The 25038-nt window shown below is 44.7% G+C and overlaps 4 protein-coding genes across 6 annotated transcripts; 2 read left to right on the top strand and 2 right to left on the bottom strand.

Moving 5' to 3' along the window:
* Positions 1-35: 35 nt before the first annotated feature.
* Positions 36-4133, bottom strand: pelo (pelota mRNA surveillance and ribosome rescue factor). 2 transcript variants are annotated; one of them, XM_029134851.2, is made up of 14 exons: positions 3960-4133; positions 3772-3825; positions 3272-3364; positions 3030-3180; positions 2853-2943; positions 2240-2403; positions 1914-1974; positions 1633-1794; positions 1499-1545; positions 1326-1399; positions 1161-1232; positions 860-934; positions 727-758; positions 36-519 (listed from the first exon to the last, which is right to left on the bottom strand). In XM_029134851.2, exons 2-14 carry the CDS (start codon positions 3810-3812, stop codon positions 425-427), a joined length of 1158 nt encoding a protein of 385 aa, XP_028990684.1. In that variant the 5' UTR covers positions 3813-3825; positions 3960-4133; the 3' UTR covers positions 36-424. The 2 variants fall into 2 exon arrangements, with proteins under 2 accessions (XP_028990684.1, XP_055360450.1); XM_055504475.1 differs by lacking the exon at positions 3960-4133 and having other exon boundaries at positions 3272-3360; positions 3772-3910.
* A 184-nt stretch (positions 4134-4317) lies between these two features.
* Positions 4318-8686, top strand: LOC114846088 (serine/threonine-protein phosphatase alpha-2 isoform-like). The gene is made up of 7 exons (XM_029134868.3): positions 4318-4744; positions 5602-5733; positions 6334-6564; positions 6865-6969; positions 7266-7489; positions 7615-7749; positions 7842-8686. Exons 1-7 carry the CDS (start codon positions 4690-4692, stop codon positions 7935-7937), a joined length of 978 nt encoding a protein of 325 aa, XP_028990701.1. The 5' UTR covers positions 4318-4689; the 3' UTR covers positions 7938-8686.
* A 3833-nt stretch (positions 8687-12519) lies between these two features.
* atp2a1l (ATPase sarcoplasmic/endoplasmic reticulum Ca2+ transporting 1, like) lies at positions 12520-21525 on the top strand. 2 transcript variants are annotated; one of them, XM_029134812.3, is made up of 24 exons: positions 12520-12783; positions 13547-13564; positions 13833-13915; positions 14634-14738; positions 15415-15553; positions 16125-16205; positions 16287-16372; positions 16451-16748; positions 16855-17021; positions 17110-17198; positions 17279-17381; positions 17461-17592; positions 17708-17824; positions 17904-18122; positions 18211-18322; positions 18407-18630; positions 18719-18939; positions 19037-19239; positions 19322-19407; positions 19490-19623; positions 19707-19824; positions 19938-20055; positions 20355-20399; positions 21220-21525. In XM_029134812.3, the coding sequence occupies exons 1-23, from the start codon at positions 12666-12668 to the stop codon at positions 20357-20359; spliced, it is 2976 nt and encodes a 991-aa protein (XP_028990645.1). In that variant the 5' UTR covers positions 12520-12665; the 3' UTR covers positions 20360-20399; positions 21220-21525. The 2 variants fall into 2 exon arrangements, with proteins under 2 accessions (XP_028990645.1, XP_028990644.1); XM_029134811.3 differs by lacking the exon at positions 20355-20399.
* Positions 21526-21867: 342 nt separating this feature from the next.
* Positions 21868-24614, bottom strand: sult1st6 (sulfotransferase family 1, cytosolic sulfotransferase 6). The gene is made up of 7 exons (XM_029134869.3): positions 23825-24614; positions 23610-23738; positions 23365-23462; positions 23051-23177; positions 22676-22770; positions 22415-22595; positions 21868-22141 (listed from the first exon to the last, which is right to left on the bottom strand). The coding sequence occupies exons 1-7, from the start codon at positions 24009-24011 to the stop codon at positions 22029-22031; spliced, it is 930 nt and encodes a 309-aa protein (XP_028990702.1). The 5' UTR covers positions 24012-24614; the 3' UTR covers positions 21868-22028.
* Between the last annotated feature and the right edge of the window lie 424 nt (positions 24615-25038).

The raw sequence follows: 25038 nt of genomic DNA, 5'->3' as shown, positions 1-25038 counted from the left end.
ATTAACGTGATGACACAGAAAGGTCAGACAAGAGGTCAATGCTTCTGTTATTTATTTGCAACAAAGATATATTGTATATACATTTAGAAAGAAAACTCATAATTTCCTCTATTGCTGAATTTCACTTATAAGATCTGAAGTATTAATGTGGACTTGGCAACAATCATTTCACTGGCATTCCTATGAGCTGAGGCTTTCAGGCATTAGTGAAAGCCACTAAAAGACACTGTCACCTTCAAACCAAAAGCATCAAAGCACCAAAAACTGCATTGGATTATTCAGAAATAAACAGGCGTTAAATAAATGGTGAGAGGTGTTGGTGTTGAGAGGTTGGCTGCACAAAACCAAACCATACACAGCAGCTTTATGTTGATGCACGCTTGGTCAACCTTTTCTTGATCAATCCAAAATAGACCTCTGTGGATCAGTCGTCATCTGAGCTGCTATCTTCTTCAGTCTCAGATAGGTCAGCAATGGGAAATCGCAGGATGGCCGCCACGCCACTCAACTGGGTCAATTCTGCAGACACAATAAATCAATAGGTGACAGTAGCACTGACTACTATTCACACAGACATCTAACATGACAAGGCAGAATGAATTCATACATATATTAATTCATATTAATTCAAACAACATTTTTGCGATACAAAGAATTGTTTTTATATACAAAAGATCTCAAGTTTTCTGGTGCAAAATTAATATAGTCAGAAGAGGTATAACTTACGTTCCCCAGATACATGAAGGCTTGAAAATATTCTGCAAGAAAAGAGAAAACCATCAGCCTAACACTTGATGATGACTTCCGGTCAGGTATTATTTGAAGAGGGTCAGTCTTTCAAAAGATAACACGATCATACCTGACATTGCCACCGTTGTCTCTAACATTGTCCACCAACCGGACGTAACGGCTCCTTGTAGCGACATCTTGATGTCTGGATGTACAAATCGAAGCACACAAAAATAATTCATGCTTAGATGGCAAAGAAGCCTATTTATAAAAAGAAGCTACTTGATATCAATAACTTTAAAAATAAGGCAAAACTAACCCTTTGTAAACTAACCCTTTTTCTATTTGTATAAAAATTTGAGCTAAATATAATTTACAGCAGCAAGCTCTTTATTCAGCTGTGTCACCAGCAGAAACATCTCAGTACATACCTGAACAGTTTATCGCTTATCAACAAGGTGTCGATGGCAAGGGCATCAGCCGCTTTTTCTACATGAGCCAGTCTGTGAGAATGCCAAGATACAAAGGCTGTTAATTAACAGAGTGCACGAACGTGGGTCACTGCCAGTGCACCTTTCTGGTTCACCATCACCCACCCATAAAAAGCTCGGTCAGGTTCATGCTGGAGCATCTTGTAGAAATCTTCCAGGGCTTTCACCTCTCCTGCTGCCTGAAACATACATAACAATAATTAACACATTTGTCTAAGATATAGTCACAATTTGATAATGAATAAAACAAGCGGACAAGTGGCAGAATGAATAGTCACCTTGGTGTCAGAGAGCCTACTTGTCACAGTGGGATCAGAAAGAATTTCTAACAGAAAAAAAAGGATTGCAAAATGAGGATTTCATTGTTATGACTCTTAGCATTTAATTTAAGTTAGGCTTCAACAGCTTCTACCTTTGAGGGAGTACTTGTGACCTGATGATGAGTGGACAAGCATGAATTTGGGTCGGTTTTCAAGAAGGACCTTGTTATCATGTCGCACTGCCTCTTTAAAAAGGTAGGCGATGAACTGGTCTTTCACAAACCCTGGACTGGCAACCAAGATGCACTTAACCACTATTGGAATAGGAGAGATTAAATCTAGGATTAAAGCTGGTTTAATTTTGCAATTCCAAAAGCATGAGCCAAGCAAAAAAATATAAGGCATGTCTATGAACTCTGTCTGCACAGCATACCATCAAAATTGATGTGGCGAAGAATTGCCTGCATCACAGCTTCATAGAACCTCTCAAGTGCCTGCAAACATAGACAGATGGATCAAACAGGATGCATGACTAATACAGCCTGCCCCAGTCTTGAGGGACTTTTATTTTGCGTATATTCATTTTCTCTGTTCTAATCACTGTAAGTGTGACATTTGCATACATTAAAGTGCATTTAAAGACTTGAATAAATATGAACATCTGCCTCATCTATGTCAGGGAACCTTCAAAAATCCCACAGTGCAAAGAACTGGGGTCAAGACAACACACTTGAGTTTATTTTTGAAACAGTTACCTACCTTTTCATGCTGTGTGCAGCTTCCCTTTCTCTTGCGAGGAATAGTGACCTCTACTTTTGCACGGAGCAGGGTCATGGCAGGGGTGACCAACACAAGGTTGGCAAGACCCTCCTGCATTACCACAGCAGCCACATCAGCCTTCTGAGTAGCATCACACGCCTGCTCTGAAGGGTAGAACAATAAATGCATTATCTGAATTACTATCAATGATACTAATTATTAGCATTTTACTTGTAAAAAAAATCTTGATTTAACATACTGTGGTTTGGGTGTAGTTATTGCTAACGATTTATTTTTTCATATTGATGGATATTACAGCAGCACTGACTCAACTACTTGAAATACATGATTCCCATCTGTCAGCTGTGAACTTCCCTCCACCCTCTTCCTCTTCTGTTCCCATGGCAACGCATTGTCTTCATTGTTTATGTAAATAAATTAACTAGAATAGTGTTCATTTTCTGTAAATGACCTAGAATGTCTAAAATTGTCAGCAAGGCAATTAAAACACAATTATATCTCAGTACAAAAGCCAGTTGCAGTGATGTGCCATAAACTGCTCACACCAGACAAGACAAACTGCAGATTTGATTTGACAGTAGTAAGTGCTTACCAATTCTATCTAGCACAATGCTGTCCCAGCTTTTCTTAGCAAGAGTAAACTTCCTGTTGAGCTCAAGCTCGATGGTGTGGTAGGCCCCCATCTGCAACAAAACAAAATGATAAATTTTCCTGTTCAACAAAAACTATATACACCAGTGTTTGAAATGGGGCATTTAAAATGTCTAACCTTGACATACTGGTTCTCCACTATGTTAGTGCCTTTTACTCTGAGCTGACAGGCCTGGGTATCAAAATCAATAGCCTCTACAGACAAGGTAAGTGTAGTCCGAACTCTGGAGCTGCCCACACTTCCAGTGGGAGATTCTGTTTGCACCTTCCTGCACAAAGTAGGTTAACAGGGATTTAGTTATGATTGTGATAACCTGTGGCACAACCGGTCACCTTTGTATAATAGGGCTTAATGTTTACCTGATAGTGGATGCTCTCAGGCTGTCCCCAACTTGGAGCAGGTTATAAGTGTGCCACATATCCTCCGCCTCCTCTGGAACCAGAGTGACCTGGCTGAAGAATTAACGGTCAGCAGGTTCTAGCTTGGGTGCATTCATGTTAGGCATCAATCATCATCAATTTGTTTTGTTTACCACAACACTAAACGCTGGGCAACGATGGAATGAGGGGAAAACATATATGCTGGTGCATTAGTTATGATTCAATCACGAAGGAATTGAAGACACTGAAAACTCGTTTGCTGTCAGTGAAACTAAGGCTTCACATACAGAGTCTTAGTGCAATGCACTAAGACTCTGTATTTTTTGTCTTGGTGTTATTATATAGTAACAACAAATAGATGAATAAAGGTTATATGTAAAATACACATTTAACCTTTTAAACGACTGAGCTGACACATGTAGCCAGCTGCAAAGTAGCACAATGGTTAGCTTGCTAACATCAGCTAGCTAGTAACTCACCCGGCATTATCTTTTTCAATGTCTTTATGGAGCAGCTTCATTTCGGATGGCGGTCTGGTAAAAACAAAACAACTATTAGGTTAAAAGCGATATGTCTGCCCAAGCCTGGGTCATGTTTATGTAATAATAACGTTAAATTGGCAGACTAGCTAAGCCATGTCACAACTTCAGAATGAATCACTCCCTACGTGTTGCCAGGCGCTAGGACATTGCGTCATGCCAAAATACGTCGTCCACCCTCTCCATCTTGGTCACTTCCGTAGGTGTCCCTTAACTACGCTACAAATATTGAGGAATACAAACGCACATATTTTATAAAATCTGTTCAAATTGTGTTGTTTTCTTGTGTTTTTCGATAGCTATTCCTATATTGACCCAGCAACGAGCGAAATATGTCTGAAAATGTTTTAACTCTACATTGTGAAGAGATAAGACAATGCTGACAGACACGACAAAACGCCAATTAGAAAAAGGTGAGGTTGCTAAAGTCCCGCCCCTTGGAAAAAGTAACCAATAGAAACGTAAGAACCATCAGACCACTTCCGTTCAACCTCGCTTTGAGCTAACGCTCGTCTAGCCTTTTTTGTCGATGGCATGGTGCTACTGTATACGACAGGGCCAGCGTTATTACGAGAAAGGACGGCGATTTAAAGTGAATTCGGTCAATTAATGTCAAAAAATTGACTCATGCAGGGTTTTAAATTGCATGTCAGCCGTTACGTTTTTAACAGTCCAACACCCAGCCTCAAAATTTGAGGTTGCCTCCTCTGCTAAGGTTAGCTGGCTAGCGGGATAACGACACCTTAGCCGATTAACGCGAAACTAGTTAAGCTAACAGTAACTTCAGCCAATTAATAATTACCGACGTTACATCTCAAATTAGGAGTTATTTGAAACCGGTGAAAATCGAGAAATAGCATGGCAGAAGCCGATAAGCTAAACATTGACTCCATTATACAGCGTCTGCTTGAAGGTAAGACTCACTCGGTTTTTTTATTCACCGGGTAGCCATTTTAGCTAACAGGCTAGACAGCGCTAACCATCTATTATAATGTAAGCAAGTTTTGTGAAAGCCACTAGTAAACGGATTTGGATTGATCATCAGTTGTGTTTAATCACTATAATCGTTTTTTGCGGTAAATAATCTTTCATCTTTCTTCTTCCTGGATTAATTGGAAGCTAAACATTTATCGTTTATGCGTTGTACAAATGTAGAATGGTGAGAATTGTTGTCGCCTTTTATTTGTTAGTATTAATGATTACTAATGCCTGTGATGATCAATTCACATGGTGGATGCTTTTATTAGCATCCTAACTGAATTACATTTTTAGGATGGACTTAAAGCTTTATTTATCAAAACTCCTCTTGGGTAGTCGTACGTTTTGTTAAACATTAAATACTTGTTAGTTTTGACAGTTGAGAGACATCCTTTTGTCTTAGCATGGACTGCTTGCAGTGTTAAAGCAGAAACTGCAACATTGTGATTCACAGATTTCGTTTTCTATGCAAATCTTTTCATGTCAGCTCTGGGTGTAATGATTGAGGAATGCATTCATGATTCAGTACTAAATGGCATGCACACCACCATGAAATGTGTTCCAACTGTTCTTGGCAATCTGACTGTTTTCCATGTAATGTTTGAATTGTATTTTGGGTTTATCTCTGTTTTACAAGTTTAAAAGCTTATTTTTGAGTAATTGTTGTTTTCTGCTTTAAAATACTGTTTGTCCAAGCGACACTGCAGTTTAAAAATTTTACTAACAACTAAATATAATGTTTATAACGTGCTTCCGTGCGTTGTTTACCACTGGCTGTTTTATTTTGTGCAGTTAAAGGCTCCAGACCTGGCAAAAATGTACAGCTGACAGAGAATGAGATCCGTGGTCTTTGCCTCAAATCCCGGGAGATCTTCCTCAGTCAGCCAATCCTGCTCGAACTTGAGGCGCCCCTGAAGATTTGTGGTGAGGCTTACTTATGTTCTTTAGAGTCTAGGGAATTCTCAAGTGTGGTCACATTGATGGCTTATGTAGCTTAGATTCTTGGGGTTTTATGCAAAGGCTTATATTTACATTATGCTGTGCTTTAATATTACTAAATGCTGAAGCTTTTCGAGTGACAGTCGGGATAATAAAAAATCAAATGTAAAAATTAGACAGTGTTAGAATTACTGAAACAGTTGGCAGTGTCACTGTGACCTTTTTGCATAATTGCATAACTGTTAAGCACTTGATTTAAAATCTCACTGAAAAGGTGTAGTGCAGATGCTGTTTAATTAATAATGCTTGTTTAGAGGAAGCACCAAATTCCAGGGACTGGCAGTGTTTGAACTGTAAACAGAATCATCAATGTTCTCACACTAAATACAAGCTTGCATATTTAATTAGATGTCTCATCATGGCAGTAAACAAGCCAGACAGTACAGAATTAACTATTTATTTGAATTATGTGTATATCCTAACTATTTATAATGTCACATCTCTGTTCTTTTTAGTTTTGCACATACATGATATTCACATCTAACAACTGTGCTGTTTCCACTCTACTTCTGCTTCTCATATTAGGTGACGTCCATGGGCAGTACTATGATCTGCTGCGACTGTTTGAATATGGGGGCTTTCCTCCTGAGAGCAACTACCTGTTCCTCGGGGACTATGTAGACAGAGGAAAGCAGTCCCTAGAAACCATCTGCTTGTTGCTGGCTTACAAGATCAAATACCCAGAAAACTTCTTTCTGCTGAGAGGAAACCATGAGTGTGCCTCCATTAACAGAATATATGGCTTCTATGATGAGTGTAAGTCATGTGGTATGCATGCAGAAACAGACAGGCCACCCATAGTATTAAAAATCTTAAGGCTTATACCTGTAGACTTTTTATAGAAAATAAGCATACGTACAATACATTTTTAATTTTCATTAAATTCATTAATTTTCATTAAACGCATGGAATGCCTGATAATACTGACATGGTGGTATGTGTATATATATATATATATATATATATATATATATATATATATATATATATATAATCTCCAGAATAGCAGAATGTGTTTGTTGCTTTTAACATTCAGGTTGCGTTTTTCTCTTGCAGGTAAGAGGCGATACAACATAAAGCTCTGGAAGACATTCACCGACTGTTTTAACTGTTTGCCTGTTGCAGCCATTGTTGATGAGAAGATCTTCTGTTGCCATGGAGGTATCGTTAACTAGTTCATTTGGCTGCCGTGTGCACACACTACCTGGCCTGTAAACTGTTGTTACTGTCAACAGAAGCTTCTGTGTCTTTCATGATCTTCTTGTTAGGGTGTTTATATTTTTTCAGTAAGGCAGATGAAGTTTTATCTGGAATTCCTGATCTTCTATAAATAACTACCAACACTGACTTTTTTTAAAATTGAAATATATCAAATATGATTCATATTTTCCTTCTTTTAACCCAATTATAGACTTAGTTTGTCCTTTTTTCTAATGTTTGGCTGTGCTCTACCTTAGGCCTCTCCCCAGACCTCCAGTCTATGGAGCAGATCCGAAGGGTCATGCGTCCCACTGACGTGCCTGACCAAGGTCTCCTCTGTGACCTGCTCTGGGCCGATCCTGACAAAGATGTACTAGGCTGGGGCGAGAACGACCGTGGTGTTTCTTTCACATTTGGTGCTGACGTGGTTACAAAGTTCCTCCACAAGCATGACATGGACTTAATTTGTCGGGCCCATCAGGTGAGCAGATTCGTTAGTTTTTAGGTATAACAGTAATTGAGTAGTCCCTAGTTATGTTTAAGATGGCTTGAAAGCTATATGTTTTGTTTTTTTTTGTTTATATCGCGCCATGTACCTGATTTCAGGTGGTTGAGGATGGATATGAGTTCTTTGCAAAGAGGCAGCTGGTGACACTGTTCTCAGCCCCAAACTACTGCGGTGAGTTCGACAATGCTGGCGCCATGATGAGTGTAGACGAGACGCTGATGTGCTCATTCCAGGTAAGCAACTCATCCACCTTTGGGTTAAAAACTGTCGCACTATGTAAATGTTTTAAGAATGATTGATTTGATTGTATTTGGTCCTTTGACAGATTCTCAAACCTGCAGACAAGAAGCTGTTTTATGGTGGTGGAGGGGGCATGGGCTCTGGTCGCCCAGTCACTCCACCCAGGAAAGCTAAGAAATGACACCAGTAGTCTGCCCTTGACCTGCAAACCTTCCCTTCTGCCCTCTCTACCTCTCTTCTCCTTTCTTTCACCAAACAGCCAGAAATCAAACCTATACCCAGGGCTTTTTTTCCTTTTTTATCTGTACTTCTTAAAACATTTAATGTTATGAATTGTCTGAACGAGAGTGAGTAAATGAATGCACGTGGGTGAAAGAATGTGTGGTAGTGAACATTAAAATTGTGTGTGAGTATTAGAGATTTATACTTTCCCCCCTCTAACCACTCGTTCCATGGAATGGTTGAAGCCACAGTGTCTGTACAGTAACTGACTGAAACGCAGGGTCTGGAGATAGTGGGAGTTTGCTGATATGATGCAGCGAACCCCTGCCAGCAGGTGTTGTTTGTGTGGGTGAGTGTGTGTGGATGTGGAGGAGGGAAGTAGTTCATTTTCCCTGTCCTGTACTGTAAAATCTCAGAAACAGGTGCGTGTGTGTCTGTGTGCGTGCGCAGTTGTCTTGCTTTTGAGTGTGAAAACAGGAAGAAGAATGTTGCTTGAACTCGCGTTAGCAAGCACACGCTTACGCACGCACACACGCACATGCACACACACACGCACACACATATGACTCTTCAGATTCATATAAGCCAGAGCTGTAAAAACCCCAAACAGTTTAGGTTTGTACAGATTTGATTACTTGAAAGAGATTTTTTGTGAGTTCGTTTTGTAGTCTTTCATCAAGTTGACCAATAAAGTGAGAATCTGAGTAACACTTTGTGTTTGTCATCTGTAAAGTAATGTGCTGCACTTAGTCAAATATAACACTTTCAATGCCTGAAAAACAATGTCCACATGGAGGCAGTGTTGAACTACTTTAGCTCCAGGTCTGTGGTTAAGAAAATAGCTTGTACATTTCATAAGTGTATTTAACAACAGCAGTGGTTTAGTGCTGCTAAGATTACAACAGTTTGTTTCAATTTAGATGCCTTTTAAAATAATTTTCACCTGTTGCTACATGCTGAAGTCTGTCTTTTACGTTCCTCATTCTATATTTATCAAAAAAGGATTGCATTTCTGCCGTAGGCATTTCTCAGGCTCCTATTCATTCATTTGTCTTCCTGTCATCAACACTCTCCTTAAAGATGCTCTGTCCACGACTAGTGACATCATTGGACTAAACCTGTGGAGAAACACAAGTTTAGTCCAATTTCACATTTTAAAAATGTGACCATTCTTGTAAGGTAAATACTGAGGACTGGTTGTACAGTGTCCTGAACAGCATTAAGTAAGAAGTTATTACAAAATCAAAGCATTCGTTTCATCATGTCCTTGTATAGAATGTGTTTGAGACCAAAAGTCAAAGAGGTGAAGTATGTAGGCTCCGACTGCATCTTCCTGCTGGCCGGTGATGGCCCCAACCGTTCCCCTCCTCCTTCAAAACTACAATCCTGTGGACATTTATAGCTCAAATGGAGACTTAACATAGGTTGTCACAATTTTCTCACTGACTATGTGGTCTCGGATTCTTGCTGCGGTGCCTTTGCGGGATCATGTTTCTGGATTCTGTCTTGGGTCACTGAGCCCTGAGGAGTCCAGCATGAGCTTGATCCTACTATTGATAGTTCACCTTTATTTAGAAAAAGGACTTTAACGCAACTATAGTTTCACATTTGTAAGGGTTCGATCACATTTTAATTGGATCCAAAATAGCGTCGGTGAGACAAGAGGACCCACACAGGTCACTGAAGATGTATTATATGAGTTCATCTTTAATATGATGCCAAATTCTATACATACTAGTGTGAAATACTAAACTGTTTCTTTTATGACTGTTATTATGTGACTCCAGAAGCATTTTGTTCATGTGCAGGCATCCAATTAAAGCCTGTCAAATATGCTGCTGTTACAGAATCATATGCACTCGCTGACCAAATGATAGTACAAGAAGGGGCTAATGTTTCAGCCGTTGTATTTATGTTACCATTAGAACCATCACCCAATGTGCACATCACTGGGTTCCCAAAGAGAATGAGAATTATCACACTTCTGCACAATTCCTTCTAAACTTACTCTCCGTTTTCATCCTCTAAGTGCAGAGTCATCCAGAAAAGTAGGTTTTGATCATCCGGCTCACTTTCCCGTCCGCTCCCCTGTGGCTTATGTAGTACAGCCATAAGTGTGAGGAATGGTGTGAACAACTGAGAACCCGCGTGGACACTGGTGATGCTGTGGCGTCAGACGTGTCCTCCAACATCTCAGCAGATAAAAGTCAGGCGCACGAGCCTGAAGCGAAGGTTCTGCAGGAAAAAGGCTGCAAAGCTGCCGCGGTGCCACGTCCAGCAGCACAGTGTCACCTGCTCTATTTATAGCTCAGCAGGAATTCTGGATTCAGAGACTCAGCTGCCGCTTCTATTATTACTATTAGCTAATGCTGTAACAAGTGCCCCGCTAACACCAACGCGGCCTTATTGCCCACTACTAATTATGTCTTCACTGTCAAAGCCCCACGTGATGTGGGTAAAATGGACAATTGTTTGAGTGCAGATAAGGTGATGAAACCTTGATGAAGCACCGAATGAGCTTCAGTCACCATTATGATGTGTTCAGTTGACGTGTACAGTAAGTGACATATTCCCGGCTCCTTGTGCCGTGCGGCTCAGCAGAGAGCGGCCGGGTTGCGTAAGATCGCTGAACCGCCGCGGCACTTAACACTTGCTCAGGGCCGGGAACAGCCTGGCACGAGGGGGCGGCGGGGGGTCCCGGCTCGCAGGGGTCCGCGCCGTAGTATTCCCTGCACACACGGGCTCAGTGACACCTCAGCGACAGACGGAGGCGGAAGATGGAGGGGCGTGGGGCAGAAACCCGATCCTTCTGGGATATTGAGTTAAATGTCACCCGGCCGGCCTGAGGGAGACACTGACAGGCCGACCCCTATCACAGCCCCTAAACTTCAGAGGTCAGAGCGACTGTACAACAGCTGAGGCCCGGGGAGCGCCGGGGCTGAAACAGAGATGGGGACACGGGCGGTGTAATTATTTTTCTCAACATGTCCGAGAACAACAAGTTCTTTTAGTCGTAGAAACCTGGACACATTGATAAAATTCGCTCAATACATTTTCTCTTGGCGCGTGGACGTCTTCTCAACTGTGAAGGGCTCCGTGCCTTTATATTGGACTTTTGAAGCCGAGCCTCTTTTCTCCTGCCTGTCACCCGCGTCCGCGTCACAGATAATTTACTACACCTGCTCGGAATGCGAGTGCCCTTTAGCCGCAGCGGGCCACGGAGCCGGGTCAGTTGGTCACCAGCAGCTGACTGGACCCGCCAAGGCTGCCATAATAACAACTCCCCAGTTTAGAAGTTCTCTGTGGGAGGGGAGCCGGAATACGTCCACTCATTAAACAACATAACGCGTTTATATGCGGGTGAAGTCTAAGCGGTGAGCGGCGCCGGGACCGTGTGTGTTGGAGCTGTCGAACACCTGTCGGCGTATTGATCGGCAGCAGCGACACGGGTTCTTGCCTATAAAGGAGCGTGGACCAACAGCAGCCTGTTTACGGCCCCTAAAACAAATAGCACATCAACAGCGGTGCAGCCAGATTTACACTGAATCAGTGCTGAGTTAAGTCAGGTGTCAATGAAACACAAAGAAACTAATGTAATCATGTAAAAAAATTACATAATTGAATTAAATTTTAATTGTGCAGATTTTCTGTAAATGATGAAGGCTTAGTCGTAACGTTATAGTTTCTTCTCCTAATCCACTGCTCCAGAGTCGCCACAAGAGGACATTGTGCGTCACTGATTGACACTTAGCGGCTGAAAGGTTTGCTTAAGACGCGCGATCGCTCCCTCCGCCTTCGCTGCCCCATAAAAAACGGGAAATAAAACCTGATCCTCGTGTATCTGCGGGGGGGGGGGGGCTCGCGACACGCTCCTGTCCCCAGGTCGTCCCTCTGCTGAACACTAACCCGGTCTCTCCCGTTGGGTCATTTTTATTAGTCAGGTTTATTCTGACGGCTCTAAAAACTGTGTGATTGTGATGCAGCACAAAGTCCTGGCACCTTCTTCAGAATTTGTTCTGACGTCATAATTCACCTGATGCGTTTATGTAAATCCGTTCTATTCATTGTCCTATCAAATGATTCCTCTTCCCTCTTGTTCCTCAGTATCTGCGTCGCTCTGGTGAGTCCTCGTCGGCCCGGCCTCCTTCCTCAGCAGAAACCAGTTGAGCCGTCACTCACTGCCCCCCCCCCCCCCTTATGCTCCTTCTGGATGTTCTCCTGTCTCACTCTCTCACCTTCTCCCTTCGTCTTATTCCACTGACCATGCATGTTCCAAAAACAGATCTCATTTTCATCCACGGTGACCCCCCCCCCCACACTCTGCATCACCACTCTCCTGCATTACCTCCTTTCTAAATCCAAGCCCCCGTCCACAGTTCCTGTCCAAGCCCACCGTCTCACCTCACCGTGGCTCCACCTCGAACCCCACCCTCGCCCCCTCGCCATGTCCTCCCGTGGTGGAATTCGGAGGCGTGTGTCGCCGCGGTGTCCACCAATCCCCATCCCTTCGCTGGTATAAAGCCCCCAGCGTGTAGGCGCCTATTCGCTCTTTCTGTCAGTCCAGCACTCCTGAATTGGAGGGTGCCACACTTTTAGTTGAGGGTGGTGGGCCAAGGGTGAACACTGCAGAGAACAACAGCGAAGTCAAAGAGCGCGGATAGGCTGACCCGTTGTCTATCCACCGAGGATGGAGAACGCACACACCAAGGCGCCGGCAGAATGCCTGGCCTACTTCGGGGTGAATGAAAACACTGGCCTCAGTCCCGACCAGTTCAAGAAGAACCTGGACAAGTATGGCTTCAATGGTGAGAGTGTGGGCAACAGGCCCAAAGAAAGGATTACTGCATAGCAGCTGAGCAACCTTTACTGTTATTTTTCTGTTATTTTATGACAATATTGCACAGGGACAAAGCGACTTTGGCCGCAATAAAGCGCTTTCCCGCGTAAACGCCGGGCGGAGCTGCTCCGGTCGGGCCCGACTGGGACCGTGCATGCGCGGCTCTTTTAGCGGCAGCAGCTGGCAGAAATGCAGAGACGTTGAGAAGCAGAGACTTTGAGGGCTTTGACGAGCTATTTAAAGAGGGTTAAAGAAGATGGCTGGAGAGCGAGAGAGACAGGTGACGGCTCAAGATGCTTCCTGGGTGATATATGGGCCAGGCGGATAATTTTAGGCTGGTTAAAAGGGCTCATGGCTGGAATATGGTCGCTGATCAATTACACGCCAATAGCTTTGTCTTATGGTTAAAAATCAAAGGGAGGTGATGTTTTTTGGTGCAGCATTAATGTGAGGAGCTGCCGTGGGACTGTTCATTAAGCTTATGCTGGAAATGAAAGGAGCAGATTTAACATACTGTTCAATGACCCATTTAGACGCAGCATGGTGGGTTGGGAACTAGAGGAAGTGAGGGAGAATCCGTCCAGCCGGTTCTTCTCGTTAGCACCTCACCTCCGTGGGTTTGAGCTGTGATGTTGATGAACACAGGTGACGTTAACCGACCCGTCTTTTCTCTCCTCGGTCCCGATGCCGCGGACTCCGCTCCACTCCCTCATCCCCGTGTCCGACTCCAGAGCTGCCTGCTGAGGAGGGTAAGGACGAGGCCGCCATGTGGAAATCATTTCATTTCAGAGACACCTGAATTTGACCCTGCGTGGTCGGATGTTCATCATCGCCACGATGGCCGACAGATCGGCTGTAAAAAATACACGCCGGCAACATTTTGATTGTGCAATGGCCTCACACGCTACAGGGCCCTTGTAACATAATCTCTGTCTACTTTCTATGGCTTCCACATAAATGCATCATTGATGATAATTATCTTGTTATTTATTTGAAATTCCATTTCCTCTCTCGTAGGTAAGAGCATCTGGGAGCTGGTCATTGAACAGTTTGAGGATCTGCTTGTCAGGATTCTGCTTCTTGCTGCGTGCATCTCCTTCGTAAGAAAATGTCTTTTAAAATCTTCATTTGATATCATTTTAATAATCAAGTGTTCCTTTTTTATTTAAACGGGCGTAGTCATACAGACAACCAGATTCGGGCGTCACACGGGGCCTGTTTGTAGCCGATAAGTGTGCAACTGGCATTATTTGGCACGCCGAGCTCAAAAGACGTCGCACAAACGCAGTAAACAGACATGTGCCGCTCACGTCGGCTCACTTTGTCAAGACAGCGCGTCCCTCTCCAAGTCCCTCCACCCCTCCTTGTATTTTTGAGGGCGACAACTTGAGAGGAGGGAGACAAATTGCGAAGGCTTGTAGGAGGTGTATTAATTCCTTTGCCCAGCTTTCACCCCTTAGGGCAGCTGTCATGATGGCCTTAGAAGGCGAATATTGAGGAGCTAGTGAGAGATGGGGGTCAGGGAGGTGTAGGGGGGCTGAAGGGTAAGGGTTTATTTTAAGTAAGGCCCAAGCTGAGGAGAGAAACTGAATCCTTCAGGAAAGGTCAGGCCTGAAGGAAGGAACCAAGGACTTCCACAGAAAGAGGGTTGAAGTCTGAAAGAGCAAAGCGATATGGGTTAAATAACGATTACATAATCATATCACAACATACGCAAATATTATTAAAACAACAAGCAGTAAATATTAGATACGTAACATTTTTTGACACAGGTTTCTGGCGTGACACCACTCAGCCTCTCCTCTGCTTTGACCTCAGGTTCTGGCCTGGTTCGAGGAGGGCGAGGAGACCGTCACCGCCTTCGTGGAGCCCTTCGTCATCCTGCTCATCCTCATCGCTAACGCCGTGGTCGGCGTGTGGCAGGTCAGTGACGGAGGCCGCGCGCCCCGCTTTAGTACTGTTTACTGTCTGGGAAATCTCTATTTTCCAAGCTATATTTCATTGGTGAGCTGGCAGCAGTGCAGGATTCCCGTGTGCAGGCCACGCTCCTCTGCATGGATGCCATTAGGTAACCGGCACCGCTGTTGTGCATTAGTCACTGTGGGAACATCGCTGTTGCCACATCACGGCCAAGTGTTGAAATCAGCTGCTTCCCATTAAAAACAAAAGTGACTTCAGCGGCCCGGCATTAGCTCGGCCTCAGCTGAAACGTTATCCGTCCCCGCGACGCGTCTGAAAACAGCCCCGCGGCTCCTTGTTGGCTTCCTGCGTCGCACGGCGCGGATCACACGCGCGTCCGCGACCGTTTTGACGGCGCGCAATAAAAAGCAGCAATATGTGTTGTGACCTACTCACATGTCGTCCGTAGGGTTGTGTGTCGGTGTGTACTCGTTACGTATTATAACCCACAGCCTCTTGGAGGACATTCCCAGCGTTAGGCCAAGGACAGAATGAGCATAAATTTACATTCAAGTACAAATAAACAAGCACGATCCCTTTAATCAAAGCATCCGTTGAGCTCATTCACGTGTGAATCTATTTTATGCGGCTTTCATTAGATTGGATTCATCCTTTAATTGTCTGTGTGTGTGTTTCTCAGGAACGCAATGCTGAAAGTGCCATCGAGGCTCTGAAGGAGTACGAGCCTGAGATGGGCAAGGTTTACCGTTCTGACAGAAAGAGTGTGCAGAGGATCAAGGCCAGAGAAATTGTCCCTGGAGACATCGTGGAAGTGTCCGGTAAGAATCCGCTGCCTCCCGTAGAAATATTAGGTCGCTCAGATCTGCACCGTCAAATCACACAAATCACAACACACAAATCTCAAGTGCTGCTGGGGGAAAGTGAAGGTTGAGGATATGACGTGACCTGTCGAGGCCGATGGCTTTTTAAGGCAACGCGAGCGGGGCTGCCGTGAAAACATGCTGACTGAACGAAAGCAAAACGAGTATAAATACCCTCGCGGCACCTGCTGCACCTCTTCCTCTCCCCCCGCTCGCCGCTGTTGGTTTGTCGGCGTACAGCTGTTGTCTCTGGGGCCCGGCGGGCTCCCCCGTCCCGCCCCCACGGGTGTGGAGCCCTCTCATTGGGCCACACGCGTGTCACCTTGAAATGTGTCTCATTAGAGTTAGTGAGTGGACAGATTAACAATGAATGTACCAAGTTGTCTGTAATTAAATGGTTCTTGTTTACACAGACACCTTCGCCTAATTAATTAATTTTAAGAATAGAATCTTATCTGTATTTTGCAAACACAAATATTATTTCCTAATCAGATTTGAATTAATTTTATTTGCTCTGTAATTCTCACAGTTGGTGACAAAGTTCCCGCTGACATCAGGATTGTTTCCATCAAGTCCACCACCCTGCGTGTTGATCAGTCCATCCTCACTGGTGAGTAAAGGCGGATAAATACGTAACGATTAGAGCTGTTACTATTGAGTTTTGATGTAAAATCTGTTTGCTGTCTGCCAGGTGAGTCCGTCAGTGTGATCAAGCACACTGATCCTGTTCCCGACCCCAGAGCTGTCAACCAGGACAAGAAGAACATGCTTTTCTCTGTGAGTGTCCTCATAACTTATATTTGAAGCTTTCCCCGGCCGCGTTTTCCGACGTTCCCTCTCCTCCCTCGTCCACAGGGCACCAACATCGCCGCTGGCAAGGCCATCGGCGTGGCCGTGGCTACTGGCGTCTCCACCGAGATCGGCAAGATCCGCGACCAGATGGCTGCCACCGAGCAGGAGAAGACTCCTCTGCAGGCCAAGCTGGACGAGTTCGGCGAGCAGCTGTCCAAGGTCATCTCCCTGATCTGCGTCGCCGTCTGGGCCATCAACATCGGTCACTTCAACGACCCCGTCCACGGAGGCTCATGGATCCGTGGTGCCGTCTACTACTTCAAGATCGCTGTGGCTCTGGCTGTGGCTGCCATCCCTGAGGGTGAGACAGGAACACAGGGACTGTGGGGGCAGAGGCGTCAGGCCTGTGTGAATATTGCTCCTCCGTTACTTGGTTTGCACTCAGAGATCTCGCCAATGTGTCTCAGGTCTGCCCGCTGTCATCACCACCTGCCTGGCCCTCGGTACCCGCCGTATGGCCAAGAAGAACGCCATCGTCAGAAGCCTGCCCTCCGTTGAGACCCTGGGTTGCACCTCCGTCATCTGCTCCGACAAGACTGGCACCCTCACCACCAACCAGATGTGTGTGACCAAGGTGGGTGGACAACTGCACTGTGCTCCGCTGCTTTACAGCTCTACTTACCTGACACCCAGTAAGACCCGCTTTGTTTCCTCCTCCACAGATGTTCATTATTAAGGGAGTTAATGGCGACCACGTTGAACTTGATGCTTTTGACATCTCTGGCTCCAAGTACACCCCTGAGGGCGAGGTGTAAGTAGATGCTTTGTGCTTTTTTAATTCATGCCCCAATTCACATCCCATTAAGCTCCAATACCCTCTTTGTCCATCAGTACCCAGGGAGGTGCCAAGGTTGTCTGCAGCGCGTACGACGGCCTTGTTGAGCTGTCCACCATCTGTGCCCTGTGCAACGACTCCTCTCTCGACTACAACGAGGTACAATCGCAGCTTTACATGCTATCTTGAAGCGTCCTATGCGACTTCGCTAACTGACTGTCGCCTGCTCTTGCTCCAGTCCAAGAAGATCTATGAGAAGGTTGGCGAGGCCACTGAGACTGCCCTGTGCTGCCTTGTTGAGAAGATGAACGTGTTCAACTCCAACGTCAAGAACCTGTCCAGAATTGAGAGAGCCAACGCCTGCTGTACCGTAAGTGTCCTCTTGAATTGTTGTTGCAGCCATTTGCTAACCCAGAAAGTCAGATATATACGATATAATATAGGGCGACAAATGATCAACTGTCTATGTTCTGTTACTCTTTCAGGTGATCAAGCAGCTCATGAAGAAGAACTTCACTCTGGAGTTCTCCCGTGACAGGAAGTCCATGTCTGTGTACTGCACCCCCTCTAAGGGCGATGGCGGTCCCAAGATGTTTGTGAAGGTCAGATTCCTCTCTGTCCTTCACAACCTTCGTTTACCATTTGCGTTGCAGACAACATAACCGCTCTCTTTCTACATAGGGTGCCCCTGAGGGTGTGATTGACAGGTGTGCATATGTGCGTGTTGGCACCACCCGTGTTCCCCTGACCAACGCCATCAAGGAGAAGATCATGGCAGTCATCAGGGACTGGGGTACCGGCCGTGACACCCTGCGTTGTCTGGCCCTGGCCACCCGTGACTCCCCACTCAAGGTGGAGGAGATGAACCTCGAGGACTCAACCAGATTTGCCGACTACGAGGTGAGAACTCAACAACCCTGCTAACTTGACGCAGAGGCTGTCTGAATGCTGCAAACACGTGTAACGCAATTAAAACGCCTTCCTTCAGACTGACCTGACCTTCGTCGGCTGTGTGGGTATGCTGGACCCCCCTCGCAAGGAGGTCACAGGCTCCATTGAGCTGTGCAGAGCTGCCGGAATCCGTGTCATCATGATCACTGGTTAGCATTTTCCATTTTGTGATTTAGTCATGAAATAAGTTTTATTGTGGTTCATATCTTCACGCTATGTCTCCATGTTGTCAGGCGACAACAAGGGAACCGCTATCGCCATCTGCCGCCGCATTGGCATCTTCTCTGAGGATGAGGATGTTTCCGGCCGTGCCTACACTGGACGTGAGTTTGACGACCTGCCCTCCCATGAACAGTCCGAGGCCGTCCGCAGGGCTTGCTGCTTTGCCCGCGTGGAGCCATCACACAAGTCCAAGATCGTGGAGTTCCTCCAGGGATACGATGACATCACTGCTATGGTAGGAGCCTTTTGAGCACACCGCTTGTTTAGTGCCAGTAACATTTGGACGTGTAGTGACTCACTCCATCTGTCTCCTGTTCACCCAGACTGGTGATGGTGTGAACGATGCCCCGGCCCTGAAGAAAGCCGAGATTGGCATCGCCATGGGCTCTGGCACTGCCGTTGCCAAGTCTGCCTCTGAGATGGTCCTGGCTGACGACAACTTCTCTTCCATTGTGGCTGCTGTTGAGGAGGGCAGAGCCATCTACAACAACATGAAGCAGTTCATCCGCTACCTCATTTCCTCCAACGTCGGTGAGGTCGTTTGGTGAGTGGCCTCTGTTAACACAGATAAACTAAAGGCCATACGTCATCCAGTCTCCCTGTCTTGGGTTGACGTCAGCTTCCTGTTTGGTTCTCTGCAGTATTTTCCTGACTGCTGCTCTGGGTCTGCCTGAGGCTCTGATCCCCGTCCAGCTTCTGTGGGTCAACCTGGTCACTGACGGTCTGCCTGCCACTGCTCTGGGCTTCAACCCCCCTGACCTGGACATCATGGGCAAGCCTCCACGTTCCCCCAAGGAGCCTCTGATCTCTGGCTGGCTGTTCTTCAGATACATGGCTATTGGAGGTAAGTGGGACCACACCACCGTCAGCATGCTTTAAATTTGATCGAATGCAGGATTAAACACACTGCCGTGTTGTCCCAACAGGATACGTCGGCGCTGCCACCGTTGGCGGTGCTGCCTGGTGGTTCCTCTACGACAGCACTGGCCCCGGCGTCACCTACTACCAGCTGGTAATTACGCATCTGTCCTCCAGGTTGTCTTTTGCAGACACTTCCAGGCAGACAGGTACTAACCTTCCACTGCTGTGTACAGTCTCACTTCATGCAGTGTCACGATGAGAATGAAGACTTTGCCGGCCTTGACTGCGAGATCTTTGAGGCTGCTCCTCCCATGACCATGGCTCTGTCTGTGCTTGTCACCATTGAGATGTGCAATGCTCTCAACAGGTAATGCTTCAAATGTATTTTATTGCCAGTGCACCATCATTCCTACACTTCTATTACTACTTAAATGTCTTTTTTTTCTTAAGCTTGTCTGAGAATCAGTCTCTGGTGCGCATGCCCCCATGGAGCAACTTCTGGCTTCTGGCCGCCATGACCCTCTCCATGTCCCTGCACTTCATGATCATCTATGTTGACCCTCTGCCCGTAAGTCGTGTCCTCTGAAGGCTAACACCTATGAAGGTTTCCCTTGTAAACCGGTGGATTTGTGGCCACTGTGGTTCCGCATCAGCTCTGACTCCGGCTCTTTTGCCCTACAGATGATCTTCAAGTTGACTCATCTGTCCACTGAACAGTGGCTGATGGTCCTGAAGCTTTCCTTCCCAGTCATCCTCATTGATGAGGTGCTGAAGTTCTTTGCCCGTAACTACGTTGAGAGTAAGTACTTTTGTGTTTTTATACATTATATTCAACACATGAAACACAAACACCTTTTCCTATAATAACATTGAATTAATAATAAATAATGTCATTAATTTATTTGATGGAATATTAATATCAATATATACCTTTGTGTATTCATTTTGTTAACAAACCTCATTCATTTAATTTGTCTCACCTCATCCATTCATGTATAAACCAAACCATTATCATTTTGATTGTCTGTCTACTCTTTCTATTCTCTCTCCAACCTTCTTTCATCATTAACTAACTTACTACTCTTTGTTGATTTCCAGCATAAATCTGTCATCCCACCACCTTTAGCCTGTAACTAAAGCAAGGTATTCCACAGCTCGCAGTTGCTTCTGGGTATTTTCATGTATCAAGAGTTTTTTTGTGCACATTTGTGTATGTTTTGTTTTTATGGAGTATGTTCTTGTGCATATGTCTCCAGTTTTGTTTGCTCATTATCAGACTCATGATGGTTTGAACTGTGGGACCTCTGCTGCTTAAGGACTTAAAGTGTCCTGTTACAAATTGGCATTTTGGCAAAGAAGAAGTCCTAAGTTCTGCTATCTGTGTCTGATGTCCTCCTCTCCATCTTATGAGCTCTCTATTGTTATCTGTTCTATTCTATTCTATTTCTTATTTATGCTGCTGTAAGAGCTCATGAGATGCCTTTATGGATGAATTATTCCCCCTTAGTTGCTGCTTCTAGCTGTAGCTTTGCAGCTCATAGTTGTGGAGGATAGAGGCCAGTGTCTGCTCTGCTGCCACCTCTGGGGAGTAAATGGGAGTCGGTAAAAACAACCCATTTAGTGTGAATTATGAAAACGAAATATGAAATAATTAAAGTAATTGTTACTAGTCTGTTATGATATGTGTTCTGCACTGAACAATCCTACACACTCTTTAAATTTATTTTAAATTTAAATTTGCCCCTCGTAATAAGTTGTATAGTAGTTTAATTGACTGAAATGTGGGTAAATTTATAACAACATGACGTAGCTTGCTTGTTGCTTTAAGATGTTGTTAAAAATGCGTCAAGATACATGATGCTGTTATAGTTGCATCATTTTTCTGACCGTGTGATCGTGTCTATTTCTGCTGGTGACAAGCGCATCCTTCCCCTCTTTTACGTGTCTGCCTTTTCCTCTCCAGGTACAGAAGCTAAATAGAGATATAGAAGAAGGGGATCTTAAGAGAAAGAGGCAGAGAAGAGAGGAAGATCACAACCAAAGAGGGGAGCCATAGTGAGCCAACCAATAGAAGAGAGAGGAGAAAACACCGAAAAATGCACCAAAAAAATACAATAAAACTGTAAAACAATATAAATATAGCCTCTATGTAAGGAAGGCGATTGAATTAAAAGGAAGGGACACATCCCTGCAGATAAAGTATTCAAATATTTAAGATTTTATTCTAAGAACTGAAGTATGTATTAAAAGTGATTTTTTGTTAAACTTGGATATTCTCAGCTGTTGTGTTTTTGTGTCCTCTGTCCATTTTCACATGATTGACTTTCCAGCTCATTCGTTTTATTCTAGCCTTTGTCGCTCGTGTCTCGTGCAGCCTCCCTGCTTTGTCTGGGCTCTGTACAGTGTGGTGTAGAGTTGCAAAATGACGTCATACGGGCAGAAAAAACCAATGTCTCCAGCTGCCAGCGCTCTCTATAGGCTCCATGCAGTCAGTGGACTCTGGTGGAGGCCTCCTGACATTAAGTAGGCAAGTCCACTCAGTCACAACACTTTTGGTCTTATATATTGTTTACGTGAAAAGCTGCAATAAAGTGATGATTTAAAAATAATGTACTTGTATTGTGGGATACGTGTTTATTGATCCTGACACATTCATAGAATTTCCTCTAGGACACATTATGACATGTGGTGATTACAAAAAGCTCATGTTTATAAAATTAGGAAGTTGCCCCATGTTAGTCCGTTTTTCACTGTGGAAAAACTTAAATTTCTTTAGATGAGGGTCCTGAACGGGATGTTGACGTCCTTCATTTGCGTTGCATAATCGTCGTCAAACATCTTTGATTGCTCTGGTGTGAAATGGTTTTTCCAATCCCCCACTTCACCTGCTCATAAAGAAAACACAGAGAAGATCACATTCATTCGTTGTCAGTCATTGTGGAATTGTTTTTGCCTAGAAGAATCTTTCAGATGATGTCGGTCCAGATGCTATTGATTTCATCAGAACCATAAATATTTGCCAATCTGGCATCAACTTGGTTTGGGAAAAAACAAACGTCTAAAAAAACAGCAAATTCAAAAACAAAAATATGTACAAAATACAGTAAGAATATCATGCTACAGGAGGAGCCCAACGGACCAAGAGCAAACAGATTCACCTTTTCTCATGAATGGAGAGATGGAATGATTGAAAACAGGTGATGGGACACAGGAGTAGTTGGTCATCGGGTTTTCCTTCATGATCTTGAACGACGTGAGCTCCACGATGTGGTTGATGACGTCTTCAGAGACGGACAGGTCCAAGTACTTCATGATGCGTTCCACTTCGCGCCGAGGATTCTGGGTAAATATGATGGTAGGGTTCAGCATTCCTACATTTATGTAGATGGGTGTTTTTCTATGAATATATAAATGTGTACCTCTTTCATGTCCTCATAGAAGAGGTAGAGGATATTCCTCTTCTCTCTCTCCAGCCAGTAACCTTTAACGTGCTCATACCAGGAACCCCATGACACTGCAGAGACAAAAGCACAGAGTAAATCAGTTTCAGCTCAAAGGACTTCAATCTATCTATTAACAGCATGTTAATATTCACATACATGCTGACTGCAATCATCCTTAGAGAACACCAGCCCCTACCACCACAGATAAACCACAGATTGGTTGAATAGACACAGTCAGTAGGTGTCTGAATAATCAAGTATCGCTATCTCATTTTCTGGCCAAGCAAACAACAAGAACCATTTTGACTTTGAGGTGGGGTGACACAGAGGAATGTGATTTAATCTACTTACACTCCCCTCTCATGAACTTGTGAATGTAACCCTCCCAGGGTCCTGGCTCAGGCTGGGTCTGGTTCATACAGTCAAAGTAGTAGTAGCTCACCAGGTTGTCCTTAGCGTTGCGTGCCACATAGATGGTCTAAGCATAATAAAGAATAGAACAAAGAACAGGGCTTTGTTGTGCTTTGTACCTCCTACAGCTTTTATGTGCACTGTATCATGAACCTTTAACCTCATTATCCTGCATTTACTGTACAGTCCAAAGTAATATAATACACTGCAGGGGGATTTTTGCTCTTGGTCGAACCTGAGCCATCAGGTTTTACCTTGCACTTGTTCTCCCAGAATGCAGGTGGGACTAGCTGAAAAGGAAGGTGGGTCTTGATCAGCCTTGGCGGGTCCATTTTGCTCAGTAGCTCTAGACCTACACAAACACAGAAAATCAGGGGCGTCAGGAAGAGATAAATGGTTAGTTAAATGCTGTCTGATGTCTGTCGTGTTAAAAACATCTAAGGTATTAATTCAAAGATCTTGTTCCGTGAATTGAGTTGTAGCGCTTGATTCCACACACCTGATGGGATGGGGGGTGGGGAGTAGATCTCTAGGAAGGGGCTGCGGACGGGCGTGGGGGCTCGTTTGCAGGCCTCGGCGTCTCCGTTGTGAAGCAGCAGGTCAATTATCTCCTGGGTCCATGTGGTCCCTTTCATAACCAAAAGTAAAGAACAACACAAGTTGTAAATGACCCTAGAACTATATTGTATGAATTCAGATTTAGAATCTGAGTACCTGCTTTGGGGTAGGTGGCGATGAGCAGGTCCGAAGGGTCGGGACGGAAAGCCCAGATGGAGTCCCAGTTGTAGGCGATGTGAGACATGAGAGGAACTCCTTTTACTTTGATGACGGGGAAGCGAGCGATGGAGTTGCTGGCCTTCATTATGGCCTCGCTGTAGGTCATCTCTTCTTCCTTTGACATGGCTGGTGCTGTCAGAGCTTTACTAGGCGAAATCACACACCGGGTGCCTGAATCCAACAACTCTGCTGCGTGGGTTCCGCTCCGTTGGAGAACACTCGCAAACTCACTGGAATCCAACTGTTTGTAAACGTCGTCCTGGTCAGTTGTCAGTTGTCACAATCCTGTTCTGTTGGTTTTAGGGTTTAAATCCTCAGCAAGAATCCAGACACAGAGATTTCTCTGAAGGTCCCTCCCGTGTTCCTCCTTCGCCGTTTCTCTTTATAACCCGACCATCTGTGTGCCTGCACCCGGTTCTTATCTGTCTGCAATCACTGCAGCTCGCCTTAAACAAGTCCACACTAAAGTGCCCTTATGTAACATTCCCGGCTCCCCTATGAAATCCACTTTTGCTCACAATGCTGTAAACTTCCTCTGCAATTCGAGGAGGAGACAAGGGAGTGTCTTAAATGTGCTCCATGCCTAGAAAAATACACAGATCTCCAAAGAAGTGGACTGGGCACAGTCAAGCTTCTTACTGTTTCACGTTCCTTTGAGAAGAAAACAACAATGGTGCCTCAGGAAAACATTTGAATTTCTACTAATGTTTTTACTGATGAAAGAATTTCTGACCATGACCAGAGGCTCTGCAGCTGAAACCCACCTTTGGACCCAAACACCAAAAGTCAACAAACATGTGACCAATTCACTGCAAGCAGTTAACCTTTTATAAGGTATATAGAGTAAATGAGTATCAAAAATGAATTATCATGGGGTCAGTTTATCCAGAGGCAGCTGGAAATACTCTCCAGGATTTCCACACTCAATATTCTCCAAAGGTAGACACAATATTTTCACTGAAAATAATCTCAGCTCACCCTGCCTCTCCTGTAGAAAGCTGGGATAGGCCCACGACCCCACATGGGACTGAAGATGGATGGATGGATAATCTCAGCTCAGCAGCTGCCTGGACAAAAGACTATGCTCAGTGTGGGAAACACTGCTTTGGAATAAGTCAACTTATAGTTATAGTTACTATATATAACTATAT

This window comes from Betta splendens, chromosome 19, assembly GCF_900634795.4.
Source record: "Betta splendens chromosome 19, fBetSpl5.4, whole genome shotgun sequence".
NCBI lineage: Eukaryota > Metazoa > Chordata > Actinopteri > Anabantiformes > Osphronemidae > Betta > Betta splendens.
This window is presented reverse-complemented; position numbering and strand designations above follow the sequence as displayed.

What these genes read in the sequence shown, in the direction of transcription:
- pelo (XM_029134851.2), bottom strand. Translation starts at nt 3,812, where the DNA reads ATGAAGCTGCTCCATAAAGACATTGAAAAAGATAATGCCGG. An exon ending in GTAGGCTCTCTGACACCAAG is followed by an intron (nt 1,400 to 1,498) that starts GTGACTATTCAT and finishes TGTATGTTTCAG; the next exon opens with GCAGCAGGAGAGGTGAAAGC. An exon ending in GACAACGGTGGCAATGTCAG is followed by an intron (nt 759 to 859) that starts GTATGATCGTGT and finishes CTTTTCTTGCAG; the next exon opens with AATATTTTCAAGCCTTCATG.
- sult1st6 (XM_029134869.3), bottom strand. Translation starts at nt 24,011, where the DNA reads ATGTCAAAGGAAGAAGAGATGACCTACAGCGAGGCCATAATGAAGGCC. An exon ending in TCTGGGAGAACAAGTGCAAG is followed by an intron (nt 23,178 to 23,364) that starts GTAAAACCTGAT and finishes TATTATGCTTAG; the next exon opens with ACCATCTATGTGGCACGCAA. An exon ending in TCTATGAGGACATGAAAGAG is followed by an intron (nt 22,596 to 22,675) that starts GTACACATTTAT and finishes ATATTTACCCAG; the next exon opens with AATCCTCGGCGCGAAGTGGA.
- atp2a1l (XM_029134811.3), top strand. Translation starts at nt 12,666, where the DNA reads ATGGAGAACGCACACACCAAGGCGCCGGCAGAATGCCTGGCCTACTTC. An exon ending in TTGCTGCGTGCATCTCCTTC is followed by an intron (nt 13,916 to 14,633) that starts GTAAGAAAATGT and finishes CTTTGACCTCAG; the next exon opens with GTTCTGGCCTGGTTCGAGGA. An exon ending in ACCAGATGTGTGTGACCAAG is followed by an intron (nt 17,022 to 17,109) that starts GTGGGTGGACAA and finishes CCTCCTCCACAG; the next exon opens with ATGTTCATTATTAAGGGAGT.
- LOC114846088 (XM_029134868.3), top strand. Translation starts at nt 4,690, where the DNA reads ATGGCAGAAGCCGATAAGCTAAACATTGACTCCATTATACAGCGTCTG. An exon ending in ATATGGCTTCTATGATGAGT is followed by an intron (nt 6,565 to 6,864) that starts GTAAGTCATGTG and finishes TTTCTCTTGCAG; the next exon opens with GTAAGAGGCGATACAACATA. An exon ending in CGCTGATGTGCTCATTCCAG is followed by an intron (nt 7,750 to 7,841) that starts GTAAGCAACTCA and finishes GTCCTTTGACAG; the next exon opens with ATTCTCAAACCTGCAGACAA.